Source organism: Mytilus californianus, unplaced genomic scaffold, assembly GCF_021869535.1.
Source record: "Mytilus californianus isolate M0D057914Y unplaced genomic scaffold, xbMytCali1.0.p SCAF_11, whole genome shotgun sequence".
NCBI lineage: Eukaryota > Metazoa > Mollusca > Bivalvia > Mytilida > Mytilidae > Mytilus > Mytilus californianus.
The window spans coordinates 829898-844401 of NW_026262593.1; the positions used below are offsets into that span (position 1 = coordinate 829898).

The 14504-nt window shown below is 32.9% G+C and overlaps 1 protein-coding gene across 1 annotated transcript; it reads left to right on the top strand.

Moving 5' to 3' along the window:
- The first annotated feature begins 8207 nt into the window (after positions 1-8207).
- LOC127719330 (signal peptidase complex subunit 1-like) lies at positions 8208-13029 on the top strand. Its single transcript, XM_052225389.1, has 4 exons — positions 8208-8357; positions 10376-10435; positions 11338-11424; positions 12398-13029. Exons 1-4 carry the CDS (start codon positions 8304-8306, stop codon positions 12503-12505), a joined length of 309 nt encoding a protein of 102 aa, XP_052081349.1. The 5' UTR covers positions 8208-8303; the 3' UTR covers positions 12506-13029.
- The last annotated feature ends 1475 nt before the right edge of the window (positions 13030-14504 follow it).

Below are 14504 nucleotides of genomic sequence, written 5' to 3' on the forward strand. Positions count from 1 at the left end.
ATTCCCCATTTCCATTCTCAATTTTATTACTTGTTTTAATTTGCACTTAATAATATCCGACAATCCAACTTCAAAATTAAAGAGAAGCGAAAGAAACCATTACAATCATGAGAATATTTCATATACTGGTGAATTCATTTCAAAAAGGTATGATATCCGCCCTTTTTCAGCAACCAGCTACCCGTCTCAATATAACTGGTCAGTATCGTAGTACTCGGCTGTATATGTGCATGAATCAAATTGAGAATGGAAATGGGGAATGTGTCAAAGAGACAACAACCCGACCATAGAGCAGACAACAGCCGAAGGCCACTAATGGGTCTTCAATGCAGCAAGAAACTCCCGCACCCGGAGGCGTCCTTCAGCTGGCCCCTAAACAAATATGTATACTAGTTCAGTGATAATGGACGTCATACTAAACTCCAAATTATACACAGGAAACTAAAATTAAAAATGATACAAGACTAACAAAGGCCAGAGTCTCCTGACTTGGGACAGGCGCAAAAATGCGGCGGGGTTAAACATGTTTTTTGAGATCTCAACCCTCCCCCTATACCTCTAGCCAATGTAGAAAAAACAAACGCACAACGGTACGCACATGTACAGTAAAACTCAGTATAAGAGAGTTCCGAGTCCGATGTCAGAATAGGAAACAAAAGAAAATACACAAAATGACAATAATACATAAATAACAACAGACTACTAGCAGTTACTGACATGCCAGCTCCAGACCTCAATTAAACTGATTATGTCTTCATCATATATATGAATATCAGGCACAATCCCTCCTGTTAGTTTGTTTAGTATTATACCGTCACAAAATAGATGAGAAGAACATAACCCGTGTCATGCCAACAACTGGTTTTAGAATAAAAGTGTTTAATTCCGATGCAAAGACCCTATAAGTTAATCAATATTAAAGCCAAAATATGCAATCTTTAATGACCTGACAACAGTATCGTAACTATATCCCTTCTTAATAAGTCTGTTTAAAGATTTTGTTAGCTTTTGAGGTGACTACTGACATTTTTGTGCTGTGTAAAGAATATTAACATAAAAGATTGGATGTGAAATACCCGGACGTATAAGATGTCTGCATGTTGAGTTATATTTACGAATGATGTCCTTGTACCGATGATAAAATTTAGTAAATGTTTTGACTAGTTTATGATATCGAAAACCCTGGTGTAATAATTTTTCAGTAATACATAAATTTCTCTCGCTAAAATCTAATACGTTGTTACATACACGAGCGAATCGTACAAGTTGAGATATATAAACACCATAAGATGGTGACAAGGGAACGTCACCATCTAAAAATGGATAATTAACGACAGGAAATGAAAAATCATCTCTTTTATCATAAATGTTTGTATTAAGCTTCCCGTTAAATATATAGATATCAAGATCGAGGAAAGGACAGTGGTCATTGTTAGTATTAGCTTTATTTAAAGTAAGTTCAACAGGATAAATTTCTTTAGTATACATACTGAAGTCGTCATTATTGAGAGCCAATATATCATCCAAATATCTAAAAGTATTGTTAAATTTTTGTGTCAGATGTTGTTTCGATGGCTCTTTGCTGATTTTAGTCATAAATTGTAACTCATAACAATACAAAAACAAAATTCCTTCCTGGACTTCTTTGTATTAATTAACTAAAAGAGAAAAAAATGGAAAATTAATTCAAAAGTATTTTTTTTTGGCACAAAAGGAATCTCCATCGATCAAGTTGTTCATATTACAAAAGAGGTATAGAGGTTAATTATGCAATTTGACAAACTTGACGATTTTAGCTTTCCCATTGTCAATTTCCCATTAATAAAATTAACGTGCCCTAAGCACCTTCATGGTTTACCGTAAGAAGACCATTACGACTCAATAACCAACTCCTGTTTTATATATCTCAATTGATATGTTAAGGTAGCACAATACAAAGATTTTATACCTCCAACTCCCCAGTTTTAAAATGCTGTAACTTTCTTTATAATGCTTGAAAATTTATAAAAGTGGTATTTATGGATAGCTAACAGATTACTCTTTCAAATTAATGCAATGTTAGTATTATACAACAATTATGTAATTAATTATAATTTTAACTGTGTCTACAAAATTTTACAAGAAATTTCCACTTTCAATTAAAATTAGCTTCTTCATGGATACCCCGAGAGGGTTGATTTTATAATATGTTGTTCCTAGAGCCATTATCTACAAAAGGGTGTCTCAGATTTTGGATAGAATGTATAGATCAAATTTTACACCTAATCAAATAATCTCTACTTTTATGTGGTAAGGATGTTTACACTAATTACAGATTTATGAGAGAATGGAATACGATAGCGATAATTTGAGACACCCTTTTGTAGCTCCTGCTGTGTTGGTTAAGATAACGTTAAAATTTCTTGTGTAGTTATAGAGATGTCAGAGCTAAATTCATTCAAGTGAACTGACCAAGATTTTGCCATTAATTGCATAATAATTGATTACATAATCATTGCATAACAAAAATAGTACATTCATTTAAAAGATTAATCTATTATCTATCTATATATACCTCTTTTATTAATTTGTATGCAGTCATAAGAAAGTAACATCATTTTAAAGGTTGGAGACTGGAAGTAAACAAATCTTTGTATTGTGCTACCTTAAACGCGCGTCCATTTTAACATTATACGGACTTCCTTATAACGAAAGAGTGCATCTGGCGACAAGGTGTCTGTGTCCATTCAACTCGAGAGAAAAAAAAACATGTTTCCGACGTTTCAGATGATTTAAGATACCAGAATAGACGTCGGATCTGTCATTTACCAGGTCAATTGTGTCCTATATACTTTTTTAAGATACCAGAATAGACGTCGGATCTGTCATTCACCAGACCAATTGTGTCCTATATACTATTTTAAGATACCAGAATAGACGTCGGATCTGTCATTTATCAGACCAATTGTGTACTATATACTATTTTAAGATAGCAGAATAGACGTCGGATCTGTCATTTACCAGACCAATTGTGTACTATATATACTATTTTAAGATATCAGAATAGACGTCGGATCTGTCATTAACCAGACCAATTGTGTCCCGCTATATAATATTTTAAGATACCAGAATAGACGTCGGATCTGTCATTCACCAGACCAATTGTGTCCTGTATATTATTTCAAGATACCAGAATAGACGTCGGATCTGTCATTTACCAGACCAATTGTGTCCTATATACTATTTTAAGATACCAGAATAGACGTCGGATCTGTCATTTACCAGGTCAATTGTGTCTTATATACTATTTTAAGATCAGAATAGACGTCGGATCTGTCATTTACCAGACCAATTGTGTCATATATACTATTTTAAGATATCAGAATAGACGTCGGATCTGTCATTTACCAGACCAATTTTGTCCCGCTATATACTATTTTAAGATACCAGAATAGACGTCGGATCTGTCATTCACCAGACCAATTGTGTCCCGCTATATACTATTTTAAGATACCAGAATAGACGTCGGATCTGTCATTTACTAGACCAATTGTGTACTATATACTATTTCGACATCTGATTAACATACAACTAAATTATGTTTGTTAGTGTTCAAGTCCAAGTTTTGACCGAGTCGCTTGACAGTTGATGCATTCATGCACGATAGCATGTGACATTCACCATTTCGATGGGCGCTATCTCGCTCTGTTTGGAGTTTCATGCGATTTTCAATCATCATGAATGATATAGACTGAAAGTCAACGGAACATTGTTACTTTGCTCCGGACAAACAAAATGAGCATTACTTTGTTTTGAGAGAAAACAAAACCCAAATAAACGTAATTTGACATTCAACTTAAACGAAAAACTAAATTTCTTGTGAAGATTACTCTTGGCAAATTTCAAACAAAAGAAAAGTATGTAAAAACATTTATTAGGCTTGGATCAGCATCTCAAAAACTTACAGGTCTACATAACATAAATTATACACACAATACAAAAACAAATGACAGTCACAATACAAGTACATGTAACTTACTCAAACAGAAGGTACACTTGAAAACCTATCTTTCAAAAAACCCGCTAAACACACGGGAGAAAAAAAAATTAGAATAAAACTAGGGCTGAGTGGGCGGGTATTTCAAGAATTATAAATTTAAGTCGATCGACGCGTCAACTTAATAAAAATTATGACCTGTTCAGAGAAAACTGATTAGAATAATGACCATACGAATATAGTGATTTGAAAGGAAAACTTTACTGAGTAGAAATTACCAGTAGGACCAATTGAACTGGACAAGCCGGGTAAAAAAAGGAATTCACTGAACCAATGAGAAAACATGTATCATTCTAATCGTGCATGCGGAACCAGCACTAAGGAAAAGTAAATGCTAATAGTTATAGAAAACAAATAAAAGATAATTGAATTTTAATTATGCATTTTTAGAATAAAAATTTTACAATTACTCTTCAATCTTTTAACTCTATCTGGCAAATTTCAAACAAAAGAAAAGTATGTAAAAACATTTATTAGGCTTGGATCAGCATCTCAAAAACTTACAGGTCTACATAACATAAATTATACACACAATACAAAAACAAATGACAGTCACAATACAAGTACATGTAACTTACTCAAACAGAAGGTACACTTGAAAACCTATCTTTCAAAAAACCCGCCAAACAATCGTGTAAAATTAACGAATTGGGAGTCAGCTGCCTTAAACCTCTCCAGTGTAGAAAGGAGATAAGCTTTAAGTAACCCTCCCGTCTGTTAAAATCCAACATAAAATGGTCAAGGATAAGCACTTAACTCTCCCCCGATATATATAGGGGTCAGAGAAAATATGCCTCCCTTAAAACCTTAAAATTCTTACTTACTGTCTATATATAAGCTAAAGTATTAGCAATAAAATGAACCATTTTATTAATGCCTGCATGATTCAAATGAAGCCGGTCAATTTGATCAAATAAAGGAAATTTTGGTCTTCCAAACTTATCGTAAAAAGTTCTATTACAAGACATGAATTGAATTCTACATCTTTGAATACTAAGATCACTGTGATTTAACGCCAAATCCCTTAATTCTGCATTAAAACTACCTAGTATAACCTCTGAAAATCTGTAATCAACCGGTCTAGGTAAAATAGACGACAATAAAATGCAACAATTACTATTAACAGAAGCAATGAGATTAATGATAGAAATAACATTAGATCTAAATTGACCACTAGCAGGGGCGGATCCAGGATTTTGGAAAGGGGGGGCGTAGTATTGAAGGTTGCCGAGCGGAGCGAGGCGAAATTTTTTTTTGCTAAAAAACATAAAATAAGTGTAAAATACATTTTATAGTTAAAGTGTAGGGGTTAGATATTTTTGGTGCCGTATTCTCTCCATCAATTGTCTATTATGAAATGATTGGATGAATCCAAAGCTATGTACTAATTAATATATTTGATGTGGGATTTGTCAGTAAAAAATGGACATGGAAAATTCTCGTTTGTTGTATGGTTAGTTAACATAACCTCACAGATTTCTTGTTGTAAACAAGATATACGGCTATTCAATGACATTTTCAATACGACCGACACGAAGAAAGACAAACAAGCAATTTTCATCCAAATGTTTGGTTGGAATGTTTCACCCAACAAGGGAAGTGAGGGGTTCCAAATAAACCAAAGGCTACGAATGAGTCGGAAATGACAATGAAGTTGTGAATGACGGTCGACACATGGAGACATAAAGGCCACACCCAGCAGGCAGGTTGCAGTCGGGCCTTGAAAAAAGTATTCAGTATATCAGTTCGGCGAAACAGACATTCCGGTCAGATATGGGATTCACATGCAACCCCCCCCCCCCCCCCCCCAAAAAAAAAAAATTACGCCCGTTTTTTATTCATCATGTTCATTTAATGCTAAATAATTCTGTTGAAAATATTTTTTTCTAATAGCAAAAATGTGGACAAGATTATTGTTTTCAATCCAGATACGGCCAGAATTTTTGTTTAAGGAAAAAATCAGGGTCAGAATTTTTTCTCTAAAATATCTCAGACTGCACCCTCAGATCAAATGGTCCGTACCTTAGACTTTAAATCTATATCTAGAGTTACTGACTGGGGATCACTATTCAGCAATGTAATTAATGGGCTGGGGCGTGTGGGGTTAAACATGTTTTCGTAGGTAAATAATATTGCTGTGGAACTTTTTTTTTCATGAGAGTGTAATAGAGTATTACTTTCTGTTGGGTTGAATTGTGAAATAGAAGTCAATACATTCTTGCTCAATACTTTGTCGTTTTGAAGGCGTCATGCTTGTCATCCTCAGCCTAAGCAATTTGTTACTGTAATTTGAATTTCAAAATGACTGAGTACGTTTTTTTCGACGAACTGGTCAACTCCACCGTAGAGAATCACATGACTTTGACATAATCAATCAATAATATATTACAGTAAATACGAGTGAACAATATCTTTATAAGTAAAGAATTAAAAATTAAATACACGGGAAATGGCAAAGTTCACGAAGTCTAGTCTGATTAATCATTTTACAAAAAAAAAAGTGCAAGCAAAGGGGGGGGCGTACGCCCTCTACGCCCCCTCTGGATCCGCCACTGACTAGTTAAATGAAAAATATCATTTGTACCAACATGAATAATTACATTACAAAAATCTTGTACATTTAAATCAGATCTGCTCAGCTTACGGACAAGTCGCTCTGAGGTTAGTCCTCCAAAAGCTTGAATTGTAGTATTCTTTAACTCTGGGAAATATTTGACTATAGAATCCCCTATAATCATAGTCGACCTGTTCCACGCTTTCTGTCCTAAAATGACATAATACAGATCAGCAGTGAGCAGACATACAGTTAGCAACAATAAGTTTATCTGATAACCCATATTTTAAATAACGTTTATAAGCTGAGCTTTTCCAATCTCCTTGTAACTGTATTAAATTGGAGGGAACACCACATTTAAAAGCCCACGTCGCTCCACCTCTTCTGAAACTATGTGTGGAGTAGTGTTCCGAATTTAAATCAATATTATTTATGCATGTTTTCAAGAAATGATTAAATACTCTATAGCGTACGGGCTTAACTTCGCCTTTACGGGATCCTCGCATTAAAAAGGCTGAAGAACTTAAAGGTGCTTGAAAATATTTCAAGAATTATAAATTTAAGTCGATCGACGCGTCAACTTAATAAAAATTATGACCTGTTCAGAGAAAACTGATTAGAATAATGACCATACGAATATAGTGATTTGAAAGGAAAACTTTACTGAGTAGAAATTACCAGTAGGACCAATTGAACTGGACAAGCCGGGAAAAAAAAGGAATTCACTGAACCAATGAGAAAACATGTATCATTCTAATCGTGCATGCGGAACCAGCACTAAGGAAAAGTAAATGCTAATAGTTATAGAAAACAAATAAAAGATAATTGAATTTTAATTATGCATTTTTAGAATAAAAATTTTACATGTGGGATTTACCGTAGATCCTGACTTAAACTTTGAACAGTCATATATCTGAAATATATGTTAAAAGGCATCAAGACAATTAAATATTCAGCTTAAACGAATGTCGGCAAATATTTAAGCATGCTAGGCAGGTTAACAACATAATGTTTATATATGCATATGTGTATATGTGAGTAATAAATCCTACTATAGGAAAAAACGAAAGTCTGCCAAAAGATAAAAATTATCTCTAAAATTAGGAGAATAATATCTATAAATATTACAACAGAAACATTTAAAAATAATCTATAAAAAGGTCCAGGTTATCTCCAGTTAAACGCTTGTGTTTTATGCAGTTTATTGAATTGAATTGAATTGAATTGAATTGAATTGAATTGAATTGAATTGAATTGAATTGAATTTCACTTTTATATTATTTTATTTATTCATTTATTTTTTATGACTTTACGATTAAAAATATTTTATTTCTTTTAACGTTTATTATGAAATTACCGCTGAAATCAAATGATAGAACAAGACTGCTCTCGGTGAAAACCTCAGTCTAAAAAACAAGGGATTTATAATAAATTTCACCTTTTTTGTTTTCATTTTTGTCCTTTGGTCTTCAGGTGGATAGTTGTCTTTTTTACAATCATATCTTTATAACAATAAGCATAATGATTTTGTGATTCATTTCCAATTTTAAAATTAGTACAAAAAAATAGTAGTAGATTACGGATATCGAGTTCTGTTTCCTAACTTGAGTCATAGTTTTCGTCGTAAGAACGATAACTCCTCATTTATTTTTGACACGACAACTTCCTGTAAAGTAAAAGCTGAAATCAGATTTTCCCCATACATCCAACACGATGGATCTCGAAAGATTTCTTCCAGAAGCATTTAAAAAAGTTCCTCTGCACATGGTAACTAAAATTATTCGACATGCTAATGGTTTGATGCAGGGAAATCTTTTTATCTTGCTTCTTTCGATAACAGCTGTTAACACATGTTTAATTTCAATATCATTTGTGAATGTAAACCTGAAAGTGTTCATATTTACGATGAAGATACATAGCTTTAATTTCTTAAGAAATTACAAGAAACCTTAGCTTTGTACTGTACACATGAAAAAAAACTTTCAAAATTGAAAAATTTAAGGCAATAGACCACTTTCGAAATCATCCTTCACCGGAAAAATCTCGTCAATTATGCGCGCCTCTTTGATGACATTTACCAGATAGAGGGGATCGCCTGTATCCCTGCACTATTAACGTTCATCAAGCGTCTTAATGATCGTCATTGTGCAGGATTAAACTAGAAATAATGTTTGTTTTGTAAATACTTAATCACTATTCCCTAATGACAGCAGTGCTGGTTGTCAATTATGAGAATTTAATTTGCCGAATAATTCGTGCAATATAGCATTATAGTTTTCCAACCACTCGCTCAACATTGGAACGGAAGTGAGGATGCCCCTAAATGCACGAATGATGTTCACTAAAACCAGAGTTTTTGACGGAAATGCATCGTTGTCTATTTAAACAAACACAATAAAATTTGGACTGTAGGGTCCATTTGCTCAGGTACCTCGAATGACCGAATAACACGGTTATTATCAGAATAACACTTGTAATGACCGAATAACACTTGAAATTTTAATATTAGCACATATTGGTGACTTTTAAACATTGATTAATAAATAATAGTATATTATTAATGTATTTTATAACTTAAAAATTATTTTCAGAAAGCAGGTAAGTTCACGAAGATTATTTAAAATATAGTGTGTACATCCAACATGGCGACAAAGGAAATCACAATAGTCGCCATGATGGATGTACAAATGTACACACTAAATTTAAAACGATCTTTATGAACTTACCTGCTTTCTGTTAATCATTTTTAAGTTATAAAATACACTTATAATATAGTATTATTTAATAATCAATGTTTAAAAGTCACCAATTAGTACTAATATTAAAATTTCAAGTGTTATTCGGTCATTATAAGTGTTATTTGGATAATAACGGTGTTATTCGGTCATTCGTGTTACCCCGTTTGCCCTAATTACATGTTAGTCTTGGTCCATTCGCCCACAGAGTCAGTCGCCATAGGTTTGTTTTCCCTAATTTTTATATAAAAAAATGATTGAGTAAATATTAAAGGGGCATTAGCTGTACGTATGAAATGCTCATACATCATAGCGAGCTCATGCATTGTTAATTGTTCATATTGGACTTTTTGTAATTTTGATATTCTCTTTAAGTTTGTTATCAATAAACATGATAATGGTCAACTGAACATGGATTTGACAGCTAATAGATATAAAAAGATGTGGTATGAGTGCCAATGAGACAACTCTCCATCCAAGTCACAATTTATAAAAGTAAACCATTATAGGTCAAAGTACGGTCTTCAACACGGAACCTTGGCTCACACCGCACAGCAAGCTATAAAGGGCCCAAAACTAGAGTAAAACCATTCAAACGGAAAAACCAACAGTCTAATCTATATAAAAAACGAGCCTTGTTAAAGAATGTCATATATATGTGGAGTTTTTGTTGTCCTTTAATAAATGTTGTAATCTTACTGTTGATGTCTGTTGTGGGTTAACTTGTGTTGTTTGGTATCGACGTTTACCTGTATGTAATTTGTATTATATATACATGATATATATTAAATCTTAAGATAATATTGCATATATTTCATTGTATTTATTAACAAAGACTTATATAGTACCCATGTAGTATACATGTCTCTGTTATTGATTTGTATATATAAAAATTTGAAATATGAAATAGAAAGAACCTGTGGGATAAAGTTCAATGAGACAGCAACTAAAACAAAACACCAAAAGATATCTTAAGGTAAACAACAAAAGAGGGTTAAATTTAATGTTTGTTTATGTTGTGTAGAATTCATTGTATCTTCTATTTTTTAGGATTTTGAAGGACAGAAAAGAGCAGAAAGATTATTTCAAGTCATAATTTTAGTTTTTGGGGTATGTCTAGTTATAACTGAAAATGTCAATAATTTTAGGTTTTATAACTTTAAGAAGATCAAGAATTATTAATCATGTTAATGATTGGTTTTGAAGAAACCACATATTTTTGTCTGTTTAAGCCATTTTTCTTTAATACATGCAGTGTTTTCATACTGAACATGTTCTACCTGAAAAATTCAAACATCCTGGCTTAATGGAATTGTTCAGATGCATGTCGCAATCTCCCAGTTAAAAAAAATAACTGGTAATATTGTTTATTTATTGTTGTCAAGCATTAAGTAATAATGACCTCTGCTGTTGAAAGATACCAAAAGGGTAGGGGGGATCAAAAACTAAAGATCAAGAAAATACAGACAAATCCATTGTCAGACGAGGAAAAAAAAGACAAAAAGTCAAACAAACTTTCACAAAACATTACACATAAAACTATAGATTGAGCCAGTAAACTAAAGATTGAGAAATATGAACCTCATGACAAATTGAGGTTGAAGACAGGTGCTCCAGAAGGGTCAACAGTTCCAGCTGTACTAAAGACACCAGGTTGAAGACAGGTTCTCCAGAAGGGTCAACAGTTCCAGCTCTACTAGAGACACCAGTACATTGAATGTGATATACTTTTTGTTAACCTTTTCTGACGGGAGATATAGAAAATAATTAAACAAATCATAGCCTTTATTTTGTTCTTCTGAAAAAAGTTTTTAACATGTGTAAGGGCATTTTTTATTTTGGTTTAAGTACAAAACACAATTCTCAAGACTCAGTCAAGAGGTTTTATTCCAACAATTATAAAACTTTTAAGGGCAAATGTTGATTTTTTTTTTTTCACTTTTACATTCAAAAATTATTCAGAAGGGATTGGAATCGTTGGGATTGTTTTAAAATGACAAGTTATTTTTCAGATTGTTGGATTTGGATGGGGTTACATATGTCAACAGTTTTCACAGACCATGTATATATTGATAGCTGGATTTATATTGTCTTGTTTGGTAAGGTTATACAAACCAAATCTTTACACATCATGTATAATATATACTTAAAAATTGAAGCTTGATTCATATTGTCTTGAATGGTCAAGTCATAGAAACTTAAGTGCCAGTCTTTGTAAGAATCAGGCAATTTAGAAAAAATTCTAAAAAACATGACCGAAAAAAAAACCACTGATCGAACCACCCTATTTTGAAGGTACCCTCATCCTGAGTTAGAAATGGTACGTCTTTTGTTTTCTGCGTGTCTGGTAATTTGAGAAATATCTAGATAAATTTTGGTTAGAATGATAACAAATTACGGAGTTATCTCCCCTTAATTGTTAATTTCTAGTGCATTTCAACCAAATTATAACTTGAATTACCAGAACTGGAAAAGGGAACAAATATTCGTGCATCATTATACATTTTGAACATAAATTAATGTCAACTTGAGTGGGTTTTTATCTGTCGTGTTTTCACCACTGCCTGATTCTAAGGTTGGCACTTAATCATTACACTTACAGCATATCAGTTGTCATCAATGTTACTACCAAGTTACTAAAGACAACCATGTGCACAGAAGCTCATTTAAGTGTAAATGTATATAATGTATGTAAAAAAGCAGTGAACAAGCTCTAAATGTATACAAAATTAGGGGCTAGGATGAAATTTGAAAAGAAAGGCAGGAAAGGAGTTTTGAGTTAAAAAAAAAAAGGCAGGATGAGCAACTTGGCAACAAAAAAGGCAGGATGACAATTTATGTAAAAAAAGTCAGGATAAACTAATAAAAAAGGCAGGACCGAATAGAGTGAAAAATAAAAATGCAGGACAGAGATTTCAACTAAAAAAAAAAAAACAGGACAAAATTTTTCATCCTAGCCCCCCCCCCCCCCCCCACCCACTAGTAATCAAATGGTAGCTCCCTTAGTCTAAATGTTTAGAAAAAATCATATTATTCTTTCCTTTTTTTTCCAAATACATATTTATATTTCAGTTAACACTACCACCATGGCCAATGTTCAGAAGAATGAATATTGTTTGGCAGAAATCTGTAGAAACAGTTGAATCAACAGATCAACAGAAAGCAAAGAAAAAGAAATAAACTATTTCCAGTTTTCATTTGTTGTCATTAAATTTGTAAAAAAATGTATGGGTACATAAATCTTAGTCATCTGATGTTTGTGGAACTGGATCATCAATGTGCTTGAATGCGGAGAAACTTGATCATAAGAATGTTTGGTATCTTTTTAAGAGCACAGTGAAGTGAATCTCTTTTCATATTACTAAGTTTTCTATTTTCATAATGTATCTTCAAAAGTGTAAAAATAATAGTACCATTGAAAATTGTTCATACTAATAGAGTGCGAAAGAAAGTATAATGGGTAAGTAGACAAATAAGGTGTCTTTATCAATCATGGTACAAGGTTTTGATACCAAAAGATCTGCATTTATAGTTTATTCAGAAATAAATCTTGAGATCATCAATGAGAAAAATAATAGAGTTGGTGTGAAACAGAATTGAATGTATATTTCCTTTGTGAAAAAATTCTTCATTTGTACATCAATTGTATTGACATATTTATTTGTAAGATGACTAATTGTGCAATAAACAATTGTTGGACCAGATTTCTTAGTTTTTGTCGAGCCTGCAACTTTTGTCGCAGAAAGCTCGACATAGGGATAGTGATCAGGCGGTGGCGGTGGCGGCGTTAGCTAACTTCTTAAAAGCTTTATATTTTAGAAGGTGTAAGGTCTGGATGCTTCATACTTTGTAAATGGATGCCTCATGTTACGAAGTTTCCGTCAGTCACATGTCCAATGTCCTTGACCTCATTTTCATGGTTCAGTGACTACTTGAAAAAAAAGTTAAGATTTTTTGTAATGTTAAATTCTCTCTTATTATAAGTAATAGGATAACTATATTTGGTATGTGCGTACCTTGCAAGGTCCTCATGCCCGTCAGACAGTTTTCACTTGACCTCGACCTCATTTCATGGATCAGTGAACAAGGTTAAGTTTTGGTGGTCAAGTCCATATCTCAGATACAATAAGCAATAGGTCTAGTATATTCGGTGTATGGAAGGACTGTAAGGTGTACATGTCCAACTGGCAGGTGTCATCTGACCTTGACCTCATTTTCATGGTTCAGTGGTTATAGTTAAGTTTTTGTGTTTTGGTCTGTTTTTCTTATACTGTATGCAATAGGTCTACTATATTTGGTGTATGGAATGATTGTAAGGTGTACATGTCTAGCTGGCAGGTGTCATCTGACCTTGACCTCATTTTCATGGTTCAGTGGTCAAAGTTAAGCTTTTGAGTTTTGGTCTTTTTTTCTAATACTATATGCAATAGTTCAACTATATTTGGTGTATGGAAATATTTTATGATCCATTTGTCAGTCACGCAGGTTTTTTTTACCTTGACCTCATTTTCAAGGTTCATTGCTCAGTGTTAAGTTTTTGTGTTTTGGTCTGTTTTTCTTAAACTATAAGCAATAGGTCAACTATATTTGTTGTATGGAAGAATTGTTAGCTGTACATACCTGCCTAGCATGGTTCATCTGACCTTGACCTCATTTTCATGGTTCATTGGTCAATGTTTAGTTAACTTGGTTAATGTTAAGTTTATGTGACAGTTGTAATAAAGCTTTATATTTAGGACTATCAACATAATATCAATGATTAGTAAAGGAGGCGAGACATTTCAGCGTGTGCACTCTTGTGTAAATACTAAATATGTTACTGTTAAGTGGGACTTTCTTTTACTAATTTTGCAACAACAAAAAAACATAAATTTACATATTATCTCATGTAAAAACAAAATAAAAGACAAGAACATAACCTACACTACATTATAATGGAGAGGAAATTGTAGAAAAAATATTGATATAGAATATATAGTACTAAATCAACCAATAAAAGACAAAGTCACAAAATTTATCAGAAACACACAGTGACCTGTGGTTATTAACTTCTACATCATGTGATCTTTGGTGGAGAGTTGTCTCATTGGCAATCATACCACATCTTCTTATTTTTATATACAGTAGCTCATGTAAACATCATCCCGGTGTGAAAACTTAAAAAGTACATTCTTGTTAT

Excerpts from the sequence above, each read along its gene's own strand:
- LOC127719330 (XM_052225389.1), top strand. The coding sequence starts at position 8,304 with ATGGATCTCGAAAGATTTCTTCCAGAAGCATTTAAAAAAGTTCCTCTG. Across the intron at positions 10,436-11,337 it reads TCATAATTTTAGTTTTTGGG|ATTGTTGGATTTGGATGGGG; the intron begins GTATGTCTAGTT and ends GTTATTTTTCAG. Across the intron at positions 11,425-12,397 it reads GATTTATATTGTCTTGTTTG|TTAACACTACCACCATGGCC; the intron begins GTAAGGTTATAC and ends TTTATATTTCAG.